The sequence below is a fragment of the Symphodus melops genome (assembly GCF_947650265.1).
Source record: "Symphodus melops genome assembly, chromosome: 13".
Taxonomy (NCBI): Eukaryota; Metazoa; Chordata; class Actinopteri; order Labriformes; family Labridae; genus Symphodus; species Symphodus melops.
The window spans coordinates 12162805-12187574 of NC_136703.1; the positions used below are offsets into that span (position 1 = coordinate 12162805).

The 24770-nt window shown below is 39.7% G+C and overlaps 2 protein-coding genes across 3 annotated transcripts in view; both read right to left on the reverse strand.

Moving 5' to 3' along the window:
• Positions 1-13685, reverse strand: part of foxl2l (forkhead box L2-like) — a 50957-nt gene extending 37272 nt beyond the window's left edge. The window contains exons 1-2 of one of the 2 annotated variants that reach the window (XM_079359484.1): positions 12640-13685; positions 12073-12100 (exon numbers count right to left, since the gene is read on the reverse strand). In XM_079359484.1, coding sequence (XP_079215610.1) covers positions 12097-12100; positions 12640-13415 — 780 coding nt within the window. In that variant the 5' untranslated portion in view covers positions 13416-13685 and the 3' untranslated portion in view covers positions 12073-12096. Of the gene's footprint in view, positions 1-12072; positions 12101-12447 lie in introns of those variants that run through there. The other variant, XR_013780425.1, reaches the window with a different exon arrangement.
• On the reverse strand, positions 564-11558 carry tmem201 (transmembrane protein 201). The gene is made up of 11 exons (XM_079359480.1): positions 11294-11558; positions 10643-10763; positions 10339-10533; positions 10080-10259; positions 9519-9883; positions 9237-9437; positions 4604-4824; positions 3618-3680; positions 2953-3195; positions 2616-2744; positions 564-1235 (listed from the first exon to the last, which is right to left on the reverse strand). Exons 1-11 carry the CDS (start codon positions 11521-11523, stop codon positions 1138-1140), a joined length of 2046 nt encoding a protein of 681 aa, XP_079215606.1. The 5' UTR covers positions 11524-11558; the 3' UTR covers positions 564-1137.
• Positions 13686-24770: the final 11085 nt, after the last annotated feature.

The window sequence follows — 24770 nt, forward strand, 5'->3', positions numbered from 1 at the left end:
TCGTGACATGTTCAGAGAATTTTACATTTGGTCAAGATTGTGTTTAATTACCTCTGTCATAAACATGCTGAATGAAACGTGGATTTTCTCTGAATGCAAACACCTCTAAATAGTATTTCCTGATAGTCTCCTCGTGTCTTAGTTAGATGTATGTAATCAATCAATCAGTGTAAGCAAGGCCTGGCATGCTGACATATTGTATTGTACACTTAAGTATTGAATATGTTAGGGTATTATTTCTAGCTGTATAAAGGGACAACATTAAAACACTCAGCTTCAATGTTGAAGGACCCCGGTATATCTGAAGTCACAATTTAAAAAACAGAAAAAAGAAATGTCTTTTTGTTTCAGTCTTGAATTTATTTTACCTGTGATGGGGAGGGTAAAGGAAATGAGTGTTTTTTTATATTGCACTGTTACATATACTGTAGAAAAAAAAGACTACACTAAAGCCAGTGGTTTGAAATAATTACAGTACAGAAAAATATTTATACAAATTGAGAGAAAAGCCAAAGTATCATGACTCAGCACTGACCCCCCCCCCCCCCCCACACACACACACAAACACACACACACACACACGCTGCATGCTTTTTGGCTTTAGAAAATGAAAAAAAATATATTATTTAGTGTGAAGTAGTAATGTACACATCACAGTCAGCATAAGACGTGACCTTGCGTGTAGGAGCAGTGTTGGCTTGGATTGCAAATTTCACAAAACGGATTTTTAAAAGCTTTCAAGCATCAGCGCAAAACTGAGCCTTTGAAATCTATTACACCTGCCTTTATTGATGAAGCAAGAGCAGTCAATGAAAAAAACAAAAAAGGCCACAACACAAAAGTCAAAATGCTCTTGAGTCTCTATAATAAATAATGATAAAAAACGCTGTTGTGTTTCTTCTCTGAAAGTGACCTTTGCTGTTGATTATTAAATTCATTGAATCCATGATATCTTTCCGCTGACATCTGTGTTTCCACAAAGCCCAAGCAAACAAAAAGCAACTACCAGAAGGTTTTTTTTCAAGTGCAATTGCTGAATGACCTCCAGGTCCACAGAATTGACAGGGTCGTCAAGATCCATAGACCCGACTCACCCTTTAGGGGTCTTAGGAGTACCGCAGCAGACCCACCAGCAGTTCATCTCCAGTTGTTGTACGTGTAATGGCCCAGAAAGAGCAGGTTGGCAGTGAGGCTCACCAACAGGAGCCCGGGCCAGATAAGACGTTTCAAAATACCTGTACATTGAAGAAAGAGAGAAAGCAAAGGTAAGGTCATGAAAATAATCTCCATGCATCAACATGGCCACATTAAGGTCCCCAATGACATAATCAAAACAAATCTGTCCACAATACACAAACACTCGACTAAGCTGCAGTCAGAGAAAAAAAGAGCGACAGAGTTCCTGTATGGGTTGTGTTCTTTCTTATAGGTAAATGTTGTGTCACTCCTCCTTCCTCCAGGAGGAGTGACACACCTACCCACACCTACCATCAGCTTGATTTGTGGGGAAACATTTACAGAACATATGTGTGTGTGTGTGTGTGTGTGTGTGTGTGTGTGTGTGTGTGTGTGTGTGTGTGTGTGTGTGTGTGTGTGTGTGTGTGTGTGTGTGTGTAGATTACAGTAGTTTGTGAACACCAAATAAGTTGGAGACAAATACAATAAAAGTAGCTGAAAAAGAAAAAGCATCCTGAAAATGGTTGTTTAATCTTTTAAACAAAATCTGTATTCCTTTTTGACGTTACGTTACTTAATACCCTACAAAGTACATGATGATGCATTCCCTAATTCATTCAAATACAAAAAAACATTACATTGTCTGATAATGATACTGCTCCCCCCTCCTTTCTTATATATAGGATAGAGTGTGATCGTCACACCACATAGTCATACTTATCTCGACGAAACTAGAAAGCTCTCTCTCATTTCTCTTAAAATGGTGAAAGCGCAAAGACAGAATCCTATTTTCACTTTGACTGAGCTTCACAGACAGAACAGAACAGAAATGGTCAGACTTGCAGAAGGACACTAATTACTCCAGCACTCAATACAACTCAGGACTTTATGGCAAAGTGGCCAGATGTAAACCCACTTAGAGTTCCAACACAAATGACCATTAGATTGATTGTGAGAGGCAAGATTCACTGGTTTGATGAAACCAGGGGCCTGTACTACGAAGCAGGATGTGAGATTAGCGAGGTAACTCTAGGTATTCAGGCCTACGAGGGTCGTTAACTTCTTATCTGGGTATATCGCCACGGTAACTTATGCTGCACACCTAACCTGCTCCGGAGCAGGTCATGTTGGAGATAAGAGATCAAACTGTGAAAAGCTCCGCCCACTGACCAACCACATCCTTTGATCTTGTCGCTCCCGGAGCTGATCGAGAGGGGGAGGAAACTTCCCGTGTCCCGCCTGATTTTGCATTGGGCTATAGTCCGTTAAGTTAATGATTATTTTTTACTCATATCCTTCAACATAGCTTTAGAGTTATGTGCAATTATGAATGCCTTCTTATGGCTTTAAATTGTATTTTAATAATAATGTTTAATAGCTCCATGCTGCTCTGCTGAAATATAGCTTCCCAAAGTGTTATCGACGTCACTTTTACTTACCTCTCTCATCAGTGGTGCTCTCTGGCGTCTCTGTTGTCGTGTCAACACCGCATACGGACGACTCTGGGGAGCTGTCTTGCTTCACCTGCTCTTCTACTACAGCTCTAACCCATAACATTGAAGTCATGTCTGAAACAAAATGAACAGCTAAAAACATCTCATCATAAATTTAATTCTGAACATTAATCTTTTCTCTCAGATTTTCAGTGTCTAGGGTTAATGTTTGGCCCTCTTGTGGTAGTATCCTGAATGGCACTTAAGCCCATAGCAAGGTATGTTTGTGTAAAAGTCTTTACATATGACAATACATAAAAAGCTCATTCCCCACTGTGGTTACCATTTTGTCTTTGGAAGGATGGAGAAGCAGGAGGTGGAGACGCGGGGGGAGACATCAGCGAGGGTTCTGGCTCTGTGGAGAAGAGTCGGAGACTCTGACCGCTGATGTTGAGACGAGCTGGGCAGATGAGGGGGCGTCTTTGTCTGGCGGAACTTGAGGTGGATGTGACAGACCCAGCGACAGAAGGAGTAGGAGAGGGGCCGGGGGATGATGGGCGGCTACCTGACTTCAGTGAAAAGTAATCTGCACCAAAGGAGCAACAAAATATGATATAATATCAGGAGCTCGAAAAGACTTTTTCATGAATTATTAATTTCACACGTGCAAAAAAAGTTTTGTGTATACTGTTAAGGTGAGCTGCATGTATGAACTAAAACAGCCACTTCACCCTTACTTTACCAAGAATTCTGCCAGCACCCTAGCAAAATTCCCAGATGAATTAAGGCTGAGCCGATGTGTGAACGCAACAAAAAATATTCAGGAGCAATGAAGCGTACAGTGTTTGCATCAAACGACCCGTGTAAGGTAATGATGGTTATAAAGCTGATCTGTATCTTAGCTGCTTGACATGCATTTTGTGTTTTAGGTCATTTTAAAGAGTACATTGAAACAGGCTCATGATAAGGTTCAGCAGACATCACAAAATCAGGTGAATGTTGAAGTACCTGAAGACGGGGAGTCTTGGCATGCTGATGTTGGTCTACTTCCGCTAAACAGGTAACCAGAATCTGAGAAGAATACACAATATAGTAAGAGCATTCAACAACAGTATCAGGGGCTTTACTTTAAACCTGCATTAGTCATTTTGCCAGAAACAAATTCATTCATTATGTGAGGCCAGTGCTGTTGACAATGTTTGGCTTAAAAAAAAAATATACGCATACATTAGTGATACTAGGTGGGGGTTAATCTGTCACATAAAGTTTACTGAATTATGACACCTTGTGGCAAAAAAAAGACAGTGCGGCTATGGGGCAATACTGTTTAGTCTTTTCATGAGTCATTAAGACTATTAAAAAGGTCAGAATGAGGCAACAAGTTTAACTAACATCACATCCAGGCATAATACTTCCTGATCACACTCGGTTTTTTTGGATAATCACCACCTTAAACATGGAATTTCAAACCTTCAGCTTTAAGTGATGAAATAAGCAGTAGGACCTTCAACTGAAGCAATTCACTCCTCTTAGAAATATAAACTAAAGCCGGGTTGAGAGAACCTGTATTTAAATAAGTATTAATGTTTGCCGATATATACAGACATTATAGTTTTAATGATATATTTGAGACTGCAACATCGTCTCCATTATACTCGACTAGACTAGATTAGAATCAGCTATACAGTATGTTAAAGAAATGTAGAAACATTTTTGAGCAAATGCTAAACAATGTATTTAAGTCTTGACCCAAATTTCTTCCGAGCAGGAAAAGCTGGAAGAATGTTATCAATTTTAAATCATGTCAGTTTGCAAGGCAGATCAGGGGAGATGCTGAAACTCAAGATTAAACGTGTCTGAGCAGCTGTGGAACTGTTGGCAGAGGTGGGCTGAGTATTCCCATCTTACCCTTGAGCAGCTACTAGGAAAATAACTGAACTATACTCCACAGCACTGTTGTTTTATGAAAGAGGTCCTCATCAGACAAAAGTTACCTGTCCTGGTGAGGGAGCGGATTGTGCCGAGGCAGAGGGCTCTGTTGAGGCGGCCTGGCAGAGAGGAGGGGGAGGCCTTGCGCTCGCGGGGACTCTGTTGTTGTCGATTGATGAGCGTGGAGATGTTTGGGGGTGGGCTGGGGACGAAGGAGTCTGCCTGACCATTAGAGAACAAAGGAGGGTTGTTGGTGAGGGGGGCTGAAGAGCTGCCTGAAAGGTATCTGCAACACAAAAGATATGGAACCGTCTACAACTGGAAATTGAAATGACAAAATAACTACAAAGCTTTAAGAAGACAAAACTAAACAATTTACTGCTGAACAACAAGTGCTACAAGGACAGTGACCTTCAGTCATTTTATTCTTGAAACAAAAGCTGAATCCAATTCCTATCCATTTCATAGAGCACTAACAGAGCATTCTCAACATTATAATTGAAACCCTCTCTGTCCAAGCGGTGTCTGAAGACCGCTCTTCTGTGAGCGCTTGTTAGTGACAGCAGTTACGAGAAGGCAGTCACTGAACTGCTGCTGCAGCTGTTGAGCAAAACGCAGCAGCTGAAAGTCACTGAAGAACAAAAGAGAAGTGCTCCAGTGCATTATAGTTCAACTCAATCACACGCAGACATGCTAAGTGTTCATGTAGTTTATCACTAGTAGCAACAAAGCCCCGTCTTAAAACAATGCAAAGAGACAACGTTTGACTCAAGAAGGTTTGAAAAATCATTTCAGGATGTAAAATAAGTCAAAGACGTTTCTTTAAATCAAACAGAGAAGGTTCATCCTTTCAAAAGTTGTTTATTTCATTCAATGTACAGCAACAATTGCTACAAAGTCCCAACATTGGCACCTCATACAGCTCACCGATTTCAGCACGGACGGAACTTATTTGTCAGCTGTTACTGAAGGCTTTAACAGTTACAGATCAAATATACTTCACGAGCTTATAAATAATTAGCTTACAATACAAAGTCATTGCATAATTTTAAAAACAAAACCAAAAAAATCCACATGATTTGGCATCATAGCCTGAACATACGTTTCAAAATTTATAGTTAGTGTTTCTGATATGACACAATCAAAACTGTTAGCTGAATACTGGAAATCCATACATTGTAAAAAAAGTGTAGTAAAAACAAAACATTCCTGGCTGCATCGTTAGAAAAAGGTAGTTCTACAGCGGTCACTGTGTAACCCGGAAATATGTTTGTAGAAATGGTATAGTGCGGTCGTTTCATTTGGCAACCTAAATCGATGATTCCCAAACACGTTATAAAGCATTTAGCTGTCAAAGATAGCTCCACACAACTGAAGGCTGTAACATAGCTGATGGAGTAAATACAGTAAAGGGCTGCTCCACCATGATATATATTGTGATAAGAAACATCAAACCAGATAAATGCAGTGTGTGTTTTTAAGTACACGTTAGGCCTGCATGATGCTAGAACATTGTACAATGTGGGGTTAATTTGTGACGGTCGCTCAGTTAGCTTTGGCTTCTTCTGACAATGATCAACATGGTGCTGAAGCACGGCCATTATACCTGGGCCTCCATCATACAGGTCAAATGTGCACATCATTTCTTACTTATATATTATATTATGATTAATTCTGACTTTGAAATGTGTTAAATGTGAATGCTGATATTGATTTAAAGCTGCCATTGAGAGGAGTATTGTGCAGCCCTAATGCAGTATATCCCTAAAACACACAGAACTTGACACACTCTTAGAATAGATATTCTACATAACATAGATGCAAACAAACTTTAAGCACTTTCTCTTCATTTAAGAAGTATTTGTCAATAGTTTTAAATACTGATTAAAAGATGCATTTTATCAAAAGGAAGTGATTCTGGGGCCTTTATCAGTTTTGTTTATTTTTAGTCAGGTAACTCTGCTGCAGACTACCTTCAGGATTTTCATGGTTAAAGTATTGGAACTACTTTGGCATACCTCCCTTTTAGCATCCACACTATCTGCTGCAATAGAGACGAACACAAGTGGTCACCATTGACCCTTCCAATGTTATTTCTACTTTCTTACTTAGATCTGTCTATTAGTGGACAGATGGTAACTTGTGGTGTAAACAGACCCAGGTTAATGGTGCTAAAGCGTCAGGAATATAGTTTTACAAAGTTATTACATTTTTACTTACTAGGATTGAAAATAACTTCAAATTACTCTGCATGTGGAATTATAAGTGTGAAATGTTTTTCTCATGACCTTTAATGCCTTCCATTTGACAATGTTGTCGTACATTTTCAAATCTAAAGCTAAGAGACAACTGGTTTGATAAAATGACATCACGACGTGCCAGATAAGGCCTACAGTCACTGTACGCAGCAAACAGCCAAAAACACTCTACTGTACACCTATTAACTCTACAACATCACCATCTTTAGAGTTCACCTTTATACATTCCAACAGTAAAACAAATCACATCAACAGAAAGACATCGTCTACAAATGTGATGTAAGTGCATGCAACAGTGTGTTTCATAAATGAAGGTATCAGACGGCTGGTTAAGGAAAGTTCAGTGTTACTAGATCAAGAGGAGAATTACGTGAGTGTTAGAGACATCCGGTAAGGTAACAGAGCGTTTATATACCTAAAACTATTAGAAAGAATCGTAATTCAAAAGTAAAATGAACAAAAATAGAAATACAATACTTTCGTTTGTTAATTTTTTTCACGAGTTGAGAGATCTAAATCTTTTTCCATGTACATAAAAGGACTACTTCTTTAATCCATAATAATAAAATAATCCATCCACCTGACAGGTCTGTGGCATTTTGAGATACTCACCAGACAGCATGATTATTGCAAAGGTGCGCCTGAAGTTGGTCCCGATAAAAGGCACCCCAAAATGTGCACTTTTATCACGTAGCAAAATGCGGTTTGGATGGATTGCGCAATCTGCAAGCCGACTGCAAGAATGTCCACCAGAGCTGAATTGACAGTTAAATGAAGGTTTATATCTCCACCATAAGACATCAACAAAGGTGTTTCCCAGAATGTGGCAACACAACCAAAAGGCCTCACAACCACAGACCACCTGCAAGATTGTTTGAGATCAGCCACCAGGAGAGCAAATGAAAGAATTGGTTTGCACATCCAAAGAATCTCTGCACAAACAATCACAGGGAAGCTCATCTGCAAGCTTGTTGTCCTCTGTACATTTGGAAAATGGTTGGCCACACCAGATACTGACAGGTTTTCTGACCCTAAACATTTGAGAGGGATTGTCCTTCTGTGTACAAAGAAAAATGCTTCACACTTTGATTCCAACTTCTAAAATATTGAAGCAAAAACAAACATTTTGCCTTTATATTTAGTTCTCTGTGTTAACTTGTTTAGATGAAAGATAACCTTTCAATTAGAACATATCTGTAGAGTGTGACCATCCTACTTTTCTAATACTGATGAGTGTGTAGTGGTTCATTCAGGTTAAAACCTACTATACGTTTGATTCTTACAGTTCTATATTACGCATACATGGTAGTCACCAAGAGACACCAGCTTTTGATCAAGCAGACAGTAACATATGTACAGAGAGTGAAGTATTAAATCAAAGACAAAGTCCCTCGTGGGCTACTGGCTCAACATTCAGGTCACTTTTCAAAGCAGAATACAAGAAATGAACACTCAATAAGGAAAGGGGGAACGATCACTAATGGATTAAGATTCGTCCTCATTCATGCACGGCTTGCTCCGACAACAGGAACGTGAGGAATACAACGTAGAAATCCTTCCAGCATAATATCCCATTATGCTCTATTGTAAATCATTTCAAGATAACGCTTGTTATGAATTGGCACCATACAAATAATGACTGATGGATATTCCTGCACAGTGGCTGTCATGTGAAATCACATCGACATGTCTTCAAAGGATTCAGGAACGCCTTCCAGAAAATATCTCAAGTAGTACTAGAAAAGGACGGGAGAGTTGAAGAGCCACATCTTGAAAACTGCTTCAAGAGTCTTCACCCATGAGTATTTCATGCAACAAGTAGATACACAAATGTCGTAATAAATAAGTACACTCAAAATTATTAAGATGGATATAGTCTCGAAGACAGTGAAGTACTAGTTAGAGACTGTAATGTTAAACTACCACTTCATCATTAGCTACCAATCAGGGTCAATCACACATCTGTTAGGGTTAATATGAAATTAGTCATAGATTAAATGACAGGTACATTTTGGAGAAACAAATCTCATCCAAATCAGTCTGGGAAATAAAGAACTTCCTTTTCTTTGAGTTTGTTTGGGAACAATTCCTATTAGAGCAGACGATTCTCAAACCCCAAAACACACTGGGTAAATGTAGAAGATGTGCATGTGTGCTTGAATGTTATATTCTGATGTAGAGTATTTTAAAAAGTAGCATTTGTGTTTTGTTGTGAACCTGCGCACGGCTCACAGCTTTACGTTTACCATTCATATGTCCAAACTTCACAGTCACTCACACATTAGTACCAGGGAGATGAGACGTAAAAATGATCAAATTGACACATAAAAGATTGATGTGTTTTGATGTCGAGCTAATGAACGGAACTCTCTCGCGAAAGAGAACCCTCTACAGAAGCCCACGTCTATTACACAATGAACATTATCGCTCAGATTCTGACCTTCGATATCTGGCTCTTCTTGGACCAAGGGGCTTGCGAATTGCCACAGCGGCAGCAAAGCTGACAAGGCAACAGAGCGAGAGGATACTGAGCTTTGCAGTGTCCATCCAGCTTAAGGTACCAGTCACGTAGCTTTCAGCCAAGTAGAGGAGCAGAGTGAGGAACCACAGGACGGAGGCTGCAGCGTCAATTCTCCTCAACCTGAAAACGCAGCACAACATTAACTTATAGGTTTTTGTTTTCACAAATCAAATCTCAAACTACGCAGAGATTACTGCTTACCTCACAGGTCCAGCTAAGAAGATGGCAGTAAGACAAGTCACGAGGGCGACAGAGACGACAGCAAGCTGGTTGTCTCGTCCATGCTGCCACACAAACTTGGCACTTTCGATGGCTTTGTCAGGGAGAAGCTCCTTCACGCTCTGCCACACAGGAACAACTCTGCTGCTTTCGTTCATGGAGGAGGACTTGTTAGAGGCGTCCGGCTTAGAAGGAATGATCCCACCGCTTAGTGTCTGTGGGCCAGCAGGTGAAGTAAGCTGGTCCGGGGGTGCGTAGAAACAAGTAGCAAGTAGGAACGCGCAAATAAGGAAGGAGAGGGCACGTAGCATTATGACCCCGAGGGGAGAGGACGCAGAACAGGAGCTCTGTTGGAGAGACAACACACTTTTTTTGTAAATGCTATTTCAGCCAATATTGAAACCATTACTAGACTATGTAAAAACACACAGCAAATAGAAGTGTATTACTTTTGTCATCTTTGAACAAAGCCTTCACCACAATGCCTTCCTGTGTTTAATTTAAACATGACTCTTATTCATACACACAGTTTGTTTCACTAACCTTAGTGAATCCGTTGTCTGAATCTCGAGTGCGTCGAAGCTGATGATTTAGGAGCACAGTGCGAAGTTGACGATTCTGATATTTGATGTAGTACTCCACAGCTGTCTGACAAGGCCTGCATAACTTGTAAGTCTGCTCAATGTGGTGCTTGTAGGCATCAATTTCTTCATCATAGTTCTCCTGCAAAAGATCAAATACAGTCTGTATCTATTTTTTCTAAACAGGTTAGTACAGAGATGGTCTCAAACGCTGTACAAACCTCATCTCTTGGGATAAACGATGCCAGTTGTCTGATCTTAACAGACTGGTTGTTGTTGCACTTTTTGCAGAGCAGCATCTGACAGTTGACCCATTGCTGTGTCTGGGGTGCCACCGATGTGGGAAAGCTGCCACATACTCCATGGTTGAGATGCTCATTGTGCTGAGCTGGAATAGGTTTGTTGTAATCCCCATTCTGAAACAAAAACAGACAAGATCAACATTACATTGCAACATACAGTTTACAGCACATAAACTGAACTTGTTAAAAATTAAACTATGTTTAAAGATTAAACCACACTCACACTCTGAAAGCCATTGTACTGGTCACAGTTAGGACAGTCCCAGCAGTTCCTGTTACCATAAGGAACCAATGTGTTCTCATTGCAGAACCAGCAGTTCACGTTTGCATGTACAGGCTTCTTTCTGTAAATAGGACATCGTTTATATACAGTACACAATAACACACATGTTTATCATACCTGAGGCTGCATTGCACAAAGCAATCGCAGCAAAATCTTCGGTGTTATTGATCCAAGTTTTACTTAATAATAATGATTAACTTTTACGTTATATTGGGTCACTAGATGGGAGATTCTTAACGTGCGAAAGTGCTAATTTATTAAGACATCAACACGATCTATCACGTTGTGTCGTAACCTTTACAATATACGAATATGCATGCAACAGCTGAACAAACAACAACTTTGAGAATTCAAAAGGGTAAAAACACTACATATCTTAAAAATGCTACAAAAAGTAAGTTAGCATCACCGCTACCTAAATAAACGTTAGCGCTGATGCTAAGATAAAGCCACATAAATCCACCATTTGCAGGAAAAATGAAATGTTTTTATTTTTTTGTAGTCAGGATTATTTCTTGAATGACACAATTTGACCCCTCCGCTGTGAAACCTCCATCATAGTTTGCTAACTTGTCCTGAGGTTGAAGTTACCTGGTGGAGAGTTTGTAGATCAGCGCTCCTCCGGTGACTATCACCGTCACTCCGACTCCACTGTACATTAGTTCAGGGTACTCAAGCATGATCCGGTTAAACGCCTCCATACTTGTGAAATCAGATGCAGGTAATAAAGTCAAAACATGACAAAAACACAACACGAAACCTGCCGCGAAAAACGGCGAGAAAGCGCACGCGGCATAAGGTTGCCTTTTGTTAACGCCCATGCAACGGAAACGGAAGTGTGTCACTATCTGGACACGTTCCGATATATTTTCATCACTATTTATCGTTGTATGCACTTTAAGAAAACAATAATAATATATTTTATATAGTGCATGTTTCGGTTTCTTTACCATAGCTCGAGTTATAAGAGCACATCTCAATCAAAAGCGAAACCTGCCACAATTTATAATTTGATTAAGAGCACGACGTAGTGTTGAGGGCATGGAGAATTTTAGTGTTGGAACGCGGGAGGGGACAGTCTCTGTATCTGTTTCCCTTGCAAACATGTTTATAGCCAATGCTTTGAGTATAATTAGGCTATCTCCTGCAACATGCTTATGCTGCTTTTATTTGTTAAAATGGACATAAAATATAATGTAAAAACAAAGAATTAACACACGAATCTACATTTTAAGGATATTTATTTTAATTAGATTTCTATTTAATCAAAGTCTCAGGATAAACTGATATAGTGTATAACTAAATAGAGAAATATCATGGAAAAAAACCTACCTCTTACTTTACTAACTTAAAGCAGGACAGTTGGGCTATAGCCTAGGCCCTATGGGTTTATTTCATCTGACACAAATAGAGGATCAAGTCATTATTGATAGTTTGATGCAAAAATAACACTTTATTCCACAAACATGATGTATTTTACATCGAGTAAACATTCAGAATCAAATAAGGAAACTAATCAGTGCTTCAGTGTTTCATAGCCTATAGCAGTTTGGTATTGTATAAAGCCAGAGAAAATTAATAAATAACACAGTAACAAATGGATATAGGCATTCGTAAGAACAAAAAAAAATACAAATGTATGGTGGTTCTGGTAAAACATCTACCAACAAAAGAGTTTTAAACTGCCCCTCAATTTTAAATCTGCAGTTTGGACGTGTGCCTCCCGTAGGCCTAAACCTCCAGACACGCAGAATGGTGGAGACAGTCAAACAGTTTAGCAGCTACACCACTATTTAACACTTGAACAGAGAGTAAGATTAAACTCACACATTTATATTTTCTTAACAAAACGAATGACAGCCGAACTGAAAGGTTGAAATTAAATAACTTTGAGTCTGTGAACTAGCTGTCAAATGTTCGAGTAACTCCAACCTTACTGGTCAAATGACTGAGCCTCCGCTCTTGCATATGAAGTGAACTGCTGGTTGCACGCCACTGACACGGTGCTTCCCTCGGGGCTCATGGGCTGGGTCACCCCGCCGTAGGTACACACGTTGTGGGGGACCAGTACGGATGAGTGGGGATGGTAAGCACCGTATGGAGGGTGGTAGAAGTGGGAGGAGGTGCAATATGAGGTCGGGCTGCTGGGAGACACGCCGCGGGGATGCACATGTGGGTATCGAGAGGGCTCGGAGCCGGGGACGCACACACCCCAGGTACCACTCACAAAAGGCTCTAGGTAGAAAGGATTGGACAGGTCCACGGGGTTCCCTGACATGTAAGGAAAAGTCAGTGGTCTGTGGGGTCTCCTCACCCTCCTCCGCCGCCGGTAGTTCCCCTTCTCAAACATGTCCTCAAATGCGGGGTCCAGCATCCAAAAGTTGCCCTTCCTGTCTCCCCCGATCTCCCTGGGGACTTTGATAAAGCAGTCATTGAGAGACAGATTGTGTCTTATGCTATTTTGCCAACCTTTCTTGTTCTTCTGGTAATAGGGAAAGTTGGAGATGATGAAGTCGTATATTCCGCCCAGTGTTTGCCTCTTGTCCGTAGAGTCCTCTATTGCCATGGCGATGAGAGCCACGTATGAATAGGGTGGTTTCTCCTGCTGACTTGACACCTCCTCCGCACCTTTGGGCTCAGGAGGGGGCGAGTTGGAGCTGATGTCCAGGAGCTGCACTCCACGGTCTTCAGATGAATCCACTTTTGCATCCATTGCACTGGCTCTGTCTGGTTACCTGCTGTGCGTCTGGCTTATGCAAAAAAAGGTGCGATCTGCCGCTAAGCAAGGCAGGGACTGTGTCCGCAGGTGCACATGCTCCTCCCACAGGTCGGAGCGCAGCAGAAATCGGCCGCTTTCATCTCGCATTGTTTTTGCCAGTGTATCTGACTACTGCACTGTCTGTTTAGATTGAGACTGGGGTCACAGGGTTGTGTTTTCAAGAATCTTACATTGGAGCAAGAGGATCAAAGACTTAGTGTCACATATTTTAGATGCATTGTGATTGAAGTTCATTGTCATTAAGTTTTCTAGAGGTTATGTGCATCAGGTGGCCACTATATATAGCAGACTTTAAAAAAAAAAGGTATTTCTGTTAAGTATGCCAAGAAATAATGAATTTAAACGATAATTTTAAATTCTACAAGACTTTCACTTTTAGGAAACCGTAATTTTAGATGTTCTTTTATTATGGTGATTCATTTATAAAGTCCGCCTATTGGTGTGCATTAGTCTACGTTTTTTCCACTTTATTTAATTTAGCTCTATAACTTTTTCTTCGATTCTATAACTTGTACCCATGTGCAACGTGATTTTTTTTGCACTAAGTCTTCCACAGGGAAGACAAGCTTGGAGGCCTGTATCTAGGCCCAATCATTTCACCCACATACAGTGAGGCATGAAAAGCAAGCCTGTTTGTCCGCTGAGGATGACAGATAATGATCACCTTCTCTTACCAGACAGTCTGTCTCCCTTGAACTGATAGTGAAAGACAGATCTCAAAAAGTCAGCGCCCAGTTGAAAAGCAGCATACTCCTTGGTGAGGATGGCAGGGCATTAGTTGGCTATTGTTATCACTAAATGCGGCCTATATTCATTAATTAGAGTATTACTATATCTCTCTTTAACTACACTCAATGATATCTTGGTTTCCAATAGCACCTACACCTAGAGTTTTCTCTTCACAGTGATAGTCACCCTGCATTTTAAATGCATTTGAGGTGCATAAGATGGCATTATGAAGAGTTCACAATAGTCCCGGGATGGCTTTCTTCATTATTAGGATTTTAAATGAAACAAAGGGTTCATCAACTGGTAGGAGTCAGTTTTTAACAACTCATAAAATGAAAAAAGGAAACTTAACAGCAGTCTATTTTCTCTGAAAGAGAGTACATTTCCCTCCTAATGTCCTATGGGCAAAGTTGGGTATCAGACTTAGCAAAAACAGCCCCAGAAAATCAAGAATGCTGAGTAAAAGCAGTAAAAGAAATGAAGAGTTACAGACACTTTCTCAAATAGCTCCTATCTAACCAAACCACAAAGAAAGAGTTTAAAGTACTTTAGTTATGTTATCAAGTGCTACATAACCTGAAGAATAATGCTTTATTTCAGCTGAAAGTGTTTATCTTTATTTTCATATTTTTTCTCCATAGTTATGCCAACAGCTTGATGGAAGGTTTTTTATGTTTGTTTTTTTAAAATTGTATTATCGGTGTTTCAAAGTATCTTGTTTGAAGTTTTCGGGTAAACTCCCTAAAAAAAGGAACTTGTCGTTTTCCAGGTATTCCTTCTTCAAATGTTTTTGTAATATATTTTCTAAATTAGTCAGTGCTTTAAGTCTAAAACAATCTTAGTTTAGTTTAGTTTATTATATAAAAAATAAATATATGATGGCTTCATATTGAATGACAGTAACTGTGTCATTCATGTTATCGTACATCCTTTTTATGAGACACCTTCTCACTTAAAGATAACACAATAAGGAGAATTGAGAAATGTAACCTTTTTGAGAGATTCTGAAAAATATCCACCCTCTTATTTGTAATAAACGGACTAAATTATGTCAGTCCTTTTTCAGTCCAGGTAGCCCATTTGTAATTTCTCTCATCTACACAGGTCTTTTATGAGTTGTTTTGTTTGTGTGGCTTTTATCCAGCCCCATAATGGACTGCTACTACATGATCTTTTTTAGCAGTTGGATAAGTGACTTTGGTAAAAGAAGCAAATCTTTAAGAGAGCTATATGGCAAACTAACCACACCCTCCTATTGTTGCGTAATTAAATTATCTGTGAATTATATTTTTCGAAATTGCACTTGTGCTCAAATACCAAAAAACACAAATGCAAATAAGACAGATGTGATTTATTGAAAATAAGGACAGGACAAAGCTACTACAAAATCAGCTTCTCATCTGATGTGTCATGTTGAATATTTGTAAAATGTTGTGATGTCATGTTTTAGTTTCTAAGTAGGATCATTACAAAACCAGATAATGATTCAGGTTGAACAAGACAAGAAACCAAGCCAAGAAGCAAATGAAGTGTGTGTGTGCGTGCATGTGCGCGCGTGTGTGTGTGCGTGCGTGCGTGTGTGTGTGTGTGTGTGTGTGTGTGTGTGTGTGTGTGTGTGTGTGCGTGCGTGTGTGTGTGTGTGTGCGTGTGTGTGTGTGCGTGCGTGCGTGCGTGTGTGTGTGTGTGTGTGTGCTAAATAATAAAGACACAATGTTTCAATTGCTTGTGAGAATTGCCAACAGCTCTGGTTCCCATAGAGGTTGTCTCTAATGCCAACAAGGTGGGTCATTTTTTTCTTTTTTTATAGATCACACAAACTTGAACTTATTTTATAGACTTAAAAGTTGAACTCTACAATTTTTTGTATTCAGATAAGATGAACTTTAATGTCCTAGTGGGAAATTGCGATGGACTTCACAGTGCTCTGATGCAGTAACAATCGAATTACATTATTCATCAGTAAAACACGGCTGTTAAAAAATAATTAAATTCCGTATATAGTAAATGACTATAAAACCATATTAGTAAAGAACAGCTGCATGCACACACACACACACACACACACACACACACACACACACACACACACACACACACACACACACACTCCCTCGCACATCTTACAGCTGAAGTTGTGTTAAAGGCTTTGATTGATACTCATTATTTAATGATTTGTTCTTTACACAACAGGTGTGCATCTGTTAAATTAAACAAACTAAACTTCATGAAAAGGATTTAAAACAATGTGTGTTGTTACTTTAGTGACATTGAATGAATGAATGACTTTATCTTCAACCAAAAATTAAAAATAAGATAAAAAAACAATACTACAGCAACAGTGTCTGAATATAGGAGTATAAAGAAGTAAAACTTATTTTCCCTACCCCATGTTACATTTCTTAAATTATTATTATGATTTTTTGAATTGAATAATATTTGGGGTCTGTTTCAGTCCTTCACCCAATTCATTCTTCAACTCCACCCCGTACCCAGAAACACATTGTTCTTCATTGTGTGAACACATTGTTTTTTATTTTAAATTAAATTTGCCTCTTAAATCATAAACCCTCTCCCCATCACAAAACATCTTTGCCATGTCAAGTTGACCTTTTGGTTGAATGATCTACATTTTTTGTAGAGAAAACCTTTTAACTAGTCCACTTTATCTTGAACACAACAGAGCCCCATACAGTCTGAGCAACTATTTAAAAATAATATTTTTTTATTTGCTTCACACAAAATTTAAGTTAAATCCATAATCATGATAATTATTTTATTCACAGTTTTTAACGCCTCTTTTAAAAAAAGCTACAACATGTGGATTTGTTTATTTGGTGAGGTACCATCTGTCAGATTAAAAGAATAAATCAAGACTTTTCACCTAATGCAAAACGAAACTTCCCCATAGTCATACCACAAATACCTTTTCTGCACAGATGGTGACTGTACAGCTGCACTGGTCCAGATCAACAACTTGTCTTAACAGATCAGGTGTCTCAACACCATTGCTTGTTCTCTGCATTCTGACATGGGCTGAAAGACAAAAAAGGTTGACCTTTTTTTGTGTTACGGGGCTAAAAAAAAGTCCCATCCTATTGAAGCGCAGACAACAGGATACACTGGTGTTTGTAGGTGAGATAAGTGGTGACAGGCAGACATTTATCAACTTCTGGTTTTAAAATGATTCCTTTAAAATTGTAACCAAATAAATCACATTACAAATATACATTACAATACATTGATAACAACATAGGCAATAATTCATTACAGTTTCAATGAGCAGAGCATAAATAACATCAGAATACTAAATCTGACACATCAACATAGAATTTGGAAATAATTGTGGCTGTGGCTCAGCAGAGTCAGTAGTCTCTTAACCAGAAGTTCGGGTTCGATCCCCTGATTTTTTAAAAATCCACAGCTTCTGCAACATGTCCGATGTGTCATTGGGCACGACACTTAACCCCAAGTTGCTCCCGCTACTTCGTTGCTTGTGTATGAATGTTTGTGAATGGGATTAGTTACTTCTGATAGTTGCTTTCCATAGCAGCTGTGCCATCACTGTGTGAATGGGTAGGTGTAACATGTGATGTAACAGTGCATGTTAAAGAAGACGAGAAAAGCGTTATACAAGCTCAAGTCTATTTATCATTTACCTTAATTGTTGTATACAGTACTTCCAATCTGTAATTGTGCTGCTTTGTTACCACTTGTTGACCCAATAACGCATCAACAAATTAAATTGAACTCTGAAAAGGTAGGATATTACATTTGGGATTTTAATGTGAACATAGCAATAGCAATTTTAATTATAACGCACATTTCCTAAAAGTTTAGTTCAATGTGCTGTCAATAACCAATCAGATATGATATCATCATCCAAACAATAATATCTCCAAAGAAATCCACTTTACTAAGGAAAACACAATGACCCGAATAACTGAAAATCATTCACTTAATAATCATGTTTTTTGTGTTTTGTGCCTGGTTCTTCCAGGTGTTTTTGAAATGTGGACCTCATTACTTAATGAAATCTCTACACAGAAAATAAAGATGTATTCCACTACAGCAGGACGAGCAGGCCGGAAGCTTGACTCACCTGACACCTGCAAAGCTGCAAGGAAACAGCAGCGTGTCGTGTTATGGCTTCTGTCTAAACAGATTTCAGCTGACAGACCACAGCCAACTCCTTTATTTACAGTAGACATTTTAGGCACCACTCCTATACCTCCTTGATCCCTGGATTACAGGAAACCTGACTTTACTATTCATGTTTTGATATGACCAGACAGAGCAAAAGTCAACACAAGACAGCTCCAGTTGTTTGTACTCCCTCCTTGTATCATTTCACCTGCGATAAATGTGATAATTTCTTTCACTCCTCTGACACGGTTGGTTGGCTGAATTCCCAGGCAAGGTGTGGCGCTCCCTCAGGTGATGCGACGCTTCAGTTCTTTGTTGAGTTCACAAAGTCACTCATGTCTGCTTATAGAAGATGAAAAATGTTTCTTGTGTGTAGGCCCTTTAGTCAGATCCTTCTTCTTTGCTGTTTGACATACATCCTCACATTCGGAGTGTGAGGACTGACGCAACACATCTTATATTTGATGGTTTATAAGACAGAAGAGGTCTTTTATAACAGCTGTTTTTAAATCTCAGACTGAAACTTGCCTCTACCATGGAGGCAAAAAGTTTCAGTCCCAGGTTCAAGGTCAACATAACATTGTTGCACTCACCTGTCAATTACCAAAATATGTTTCCTGCCAAGATAAAGTCAAACAAGAATTCAACAGTGACAGATTGCATGCTGACAGCTTTTTTGCAACTGATGATCTTCACAGATTCACACGTTCACACATAGAAACTCAATTACGTTACAGGTTTAGCCCCTTTTGCCCTCTTAGGCACAACAAGTCTTTAAATGATGGAATTGTACACCAGGAAAGATAAAAAAAAATCTTCCTGTTTAACCTGTACTCACTTGTTGTCACATATGTGCCCAGCGTTCGTAGGTGTTGTGCAAAGGTTTGCTAGTTTGCTCTTGCTCCTTTCCACAGAACAGCTGGAAATACAGAAGCTGATCTCAGATCTCAGGTTTGTGACATCTCACTGACAAATGATTTCTATCTAACTCATCTGAGCCCCTCCCTTCGTGACTGAGGTCAGATCACATTCAGATGATAAAGACACTGCCAAATAGAAAACTTGGCTGAATATTTACTATGCATGTTCCCACAAGAAACTATGTTTTGTTATCTTTTCAACTCTAATGAGGACTTTACACTATTAGCACTTTTAACAACTTAATTAAGGTTTCTTTTGTTCAGGTTGTTGTCATGTGAATGGATGCATCTGTACACCAATGAATTGGTAAACAAAAATGTGTAAACAAACAAGCTTTATGTAAACAGGCACAGAAACTCAGCTCCGACTATCTACAGTCCACGATAGACGATAATGCCCTTTGGCCAAGCAGTTAAAGAAACACATACTGTCCTGTTTCTTCTTCTATCTTTTTTTTTGTGTTACAAAATTGTTGGATGCCATCCCTATCCAACATCTCAGTCCATATTTTCTTTGACATTGCTGTTTGTCATTTGTTTTACATAATAGGTATTTGTCCATTTCATACTATCTTACGCCATCTTGTGGAGGTGATGCACAAAACACTAAGCTATGAGTAGAAGTAGCTTGGTGAGATGCTGAGGCAGGGGTTCGTAAATCCCCCTGTCGCAGTGCCTCAAAAGATAACTGTCAAATGAAGGCCTATCACCAAATTAAGAAGGGATACATGAAATAAAAACACATTGTTTTAATATTGTGCGTATTATCAAGGACATTCGTATTGAAGTAAAAGGAAACAAAGTTAAGACAAACTTTATTTAAACGTTTGACTTTTTAAGTCACAATTAAAAGGCAAGCAATATCAAATTAAGCAGGATCACAGACGTTTAATACTCTGTGAATTTAGAACTCATAGTACGTTACTACGTTTCATTAAAGTACACATAGTGTCATTTAATTGGTAGCAGCAAAGTTTAGTATATTATAGCACTATTACAGTGCAGTATGATAAAGCACAGGACACAGATGAAACATTCTATCTTATTAGTTACACATTTTGAAGTATGCGATTTCTATAATGTTCTGTTTTTGTATTAAATCATATAGAAAAGAAGCTAAGATTATTTTGGCTTGAACATAAAAAAAACTAAGTATTAACGAAGTAATTCTTTAATTGTACTTATACTTTCTGACAGCAGAGGGCAGCACAGTAACACTTTGCAGGGCATCAGAACTGAATCCAAAGTACTTTATTAATCCCAGGAGGAAATTTAGGTTGTTACAGTTGCTCTTTGGCACAATATAGCAGTAGGTAAATGTGAAAACAAATGTATAAAATAGAATAGAGATAATAAAACAATCAAACGTTACCAAGTGAGACAACAATAATATGATTTCAAATTAAATTTACACATTGTGCTGTGTTCAACAGTGCAAATATTGCATGGTAAACGTATACGGCTCAATATGAAAAATTGGCTTACCTATGTGCTGACAGATTTATTAACATACTAAAACAGAATAGCAGGATGTATTGATACATATATGTGTTTAATCTATATCTATGCTATTTTGTGTCAAATGTTCGCCAGAGACCAGTGTTTAAAGATTTTTTATACCTTATTTTATACCTTTCCATATACCTAACATTTCATAAAAACATCAATAAAAGTTATTATAAACAAGATACTTAAATTGTATTCATTATGCTACTTTTCATTCATTTGTTATAACAAGTTTACTTTTTTTTAAATCATACCAGTGATTGCAGCACAACAGACAAATCAAGAGAATTCTAAAATGTTTTGATAAATCTTTTTGCAGAAAATAAAGGAACTTTATGCCTTACTAATACCATTCTATGATCCATTACATGAAAAAAAAAATGGACGAAAAATGAAGGCAGTATGATCCTGCATATGTTCACACACTGCGGGGAGTCATCCATGGATGGATTCAAAGCTCATCAAATCAGAGGCACCTTCTCTGACCCAAGTGAAAGTGGGAAGAATGTTTTGCTTGTTCTTTGGATTCATCCCTTGAAAAACCTTAATGTTTGAAAAATGTTCTGCATGATGCCCTGCGGTGACTTTATTTTTTACTTGGTGAGAAGGTTGGTAAACAACATCCAGTGATGGACCTGGTGACCCCCCTCATGTTATCGTCATTCCAACACGTCCCGTTCCAGATAACTTTGAAGTCAAAGACAAAAAGAGAAAAATGTATCCCCAGGGTCTTTGGAATTTATGTGAGGAAGCACAAAAACAACACTTCATCAGGGGCACCATTCAGAATGGTAATCAGCAATATATGGGGAAATTCAAATGAGTAGCATTGTGAGGAAGAAGCCAAAGAGATTTGTCTCCTCCATGGCCCCTTCCTCCCTTTTTAGTGTCCTCTCATGAGTGACTTTGATGTGGACAAGATGATTGAAAAACAAAGCTGCGTGGCCTGATTCAATCCCAGAGGAGAATGGGTCAGAGGGATGAGTGGTTGAGGAGGGGGAGCAAGAGGGAGAATACAGTTTTATAAGAAAGACACATGAAAATCACATTTTGGAGTGTATCAATCTGCCAAGGAAAGTGTGTGTGTGTGTTGGGGGGGGGGGGGGGGGGGGGCAGAGGAGGAGATACAGAGTGGAGTAAAGTGAGCGGGGTGTGAGAAAGGGAGCTCCAGTTGATCGCTCTTTAGAAAAAGCCCCCTTCTCTCCTGCTGGGTCCTGCTCGGCTCTTGTCCTCCCGGTACAATGCTGCTGGAGCTGCTATCCCCCCAGTTGCCTGAGACCCCCCACTTGTGTGCCCCCCAACTGCCCTCCATGTGCTGGGGCTACGTTGACAGCCTGGACCCCAGACCCCAGCATATGGAGGCCAGACCACGAGGCCTGCTCCTCAATGTGCTCCACAGCTGGGGCTCTGCTGGAGTGGACAGCACAGCTCCATGCAGCCACATGCTCTCTGTTGACTCCTTTCACCCACACTATTACCCCTTATGATCAGTATAGACAAGCTGAAAATTAGCAGACTTGTGTGATCAGTTTCTGTGGACATATAGTTATACAATCTAACAGATTCAGAAAAACAAGTTACAGTATATGATGTGTAAGACCATTATGGATCTGACCCTGAATTATCTTCAATAACAATTTCAGAATAGCACCCATTGAAAAGCCAAAGGGCCAACCCATTATTTCAGCTCACTCAACCCTTATTTTCTCTTTAAAAACATCATAATTAAAAGGTACACTTGACTGTTGCAGCAGGAGTTGGACTGTATGGCCTGTTCTCAACCCTGCAATTCTGACATGAACTAATGTTGACTGATGGCAGGAATGTGTGGCAATTCTGATGCTAATGGATGCTCTAGCCACCTTCTTAACCACATAGCCCTCAGTCTCTGTACAGCTCCACTCACGCTCATACCAGCGTGTGTGTGTGTGTGTGTGTGTGTGTGTGTATGTGTGTGTGGTTTTTTTTGTCAGAGAAGAAGAGGGTAAAGAGCAGAGACACAACATGGAAAAGACGGACAAAAGAATTCTTAGAGGAAGCACTTGTTAGCGTATTTTGGGTAAAAATATTTGACTAATTCTGATTAAACTGATTAAAAAAAGTAAAGAAACCCCCCTTTTTTTCCTTTTTTTTTTTTTACAAAAACATACATGTTGAGAGCAGAGAATGGAAACTTTTTTCATTGTAAAACATCTTCAGTTTTTGTTCTTCCATATAAAAGATTAAGGTGAGGTTTGAGGTGTTTAAGGTAACAAGTGGTTATTCTTGTCTGGGTGGCTGTGGCTGTCAGGCTTGTGTTGGTGGAGACAAGGGTCACCAGTGAGCAATATGACCCTTTAATACGATTGGGATGCTTGCTGCTTGGCCTGGCATGGCACAATACAGTGCTGAAGCTAGGACAGGTGGTCATTAAAACTGCTGTAATCCCCTCCATGAATAGCTCATGTGCAAGAACACAGAGAGAGGGAGCGAAAGAACAGAGGAAAAGACAAAGAGAAAGAGACAGAGGGGGCAACAGGGGGAGAGATAGAGGTGAGGACGGGGAGAGTGTGATGCTTGGACCATGGGGCTCTTTAGCACAGTCTGTAGGCCGCGCTTCAGAGCGGATGTGTTAACAGTTTCAGGCTCAATGGAGGGAGAAATCCCCACAAAGGGAGGTGTACAAATATTGTGGGAAATCCGTCCGCTCTTTAATATTTCATGAAGGCCCACAATCTATTCATGGGACTCCATTCCTTTGGAGGGGCCCGCATTCAGGCTCTCTCTGTAGGCTCAATGGGCAGCCCTTAATTGAGTGCCCGCTCATTCTTCATCTCCCTGGCAGATTGTTCCTCATGAAAGCCCCTGCCTCTTCATCCTCCTCTTCTTCTCCCTGAGAGTGGCCAAAGAAAAGAGGGCATGCCTTGCTGGTGGTGCATGTGGGAGGGTGAATAAGTAAGGGATGGAAGGGGGGTAGGATCAAATATGATAATAGAGCAAGAGGGGAACGTAGTGTGCAGAGAAGAGGGGGTAGGGGCTAATCCTCGGGGTGGGTGATGGAGAGAGGGTGAGAGGACAGGGTTACATTCCCTCAGATGGCAGGAGTGCGTGTGGTAAGGTTTCAATGAGTGTTGATAATTTGATAGGTTATGTATGTGTATATGAGCACCTGGTTACATGATGAGATACATACAATTGTAACCCCTGTACAGTTTTGATGGAAAGAAAAGTTAGATTTAGAGACCAAAATAGTTTTGCGTGAGACGTTTAAAACATGTTTCGTTTTTAAATGAGGGAGAAACCTCCTGGATTGAAAAATGAAGTCAGTGCCTCCGAGTCTCCTGTAGCTAAATGGATCAAACGTTGGGTTGAGACAGCTTTTTCAATATGGCAACCGCCATCAAAAGTAACTACTGCAGCTTTGACAATTTCAAAAAAATACAAATAAAACAGAGCAGGCCAAGCACTAATATAGCAGCATAAACAAGTTTTGCATCTGTAGTAGTTTCCTGATTGTACTATTCATGTTTAAGTTCTCAGGGTCCTTAAGTGCGTTGTTTGGTGAACAACTTGCACAGCGTACAGAAGAAAATCCAACAACAACAAAAAACACTGACAACCCTTCCAATAGCAGTTTGGCCGTAAAACCAAATCACTGGTAGATGAAACATGCAAACTGCTTTTCAAATGTGTGGATGAAGATCTTGCAGCTGAATGTTAAGCCTTCATCACAAATGTACACCTCATGCCTGCACTGAGCACTTCATCCAGCCGAAGGCCACCTCAGCATCCATGCTGAAGTTGGATGACCAGCAGGCAGTATGACCTGGGGGCTTGGGCATATTCATGGCTCCTGTGGGCCTCCAGCTGCAGCCTGGGCTCCTGATCCCTGATTAAAGGTCATCCTGCTCCTTCTAAAGGCCTGTAAGACCCTGGGAGCTCGGCTCAGTTTTGGTGACTCCCCTTCACCCCTCCAATGTGTGTCCAACAGGCTTATATTGGCTCATGAGGG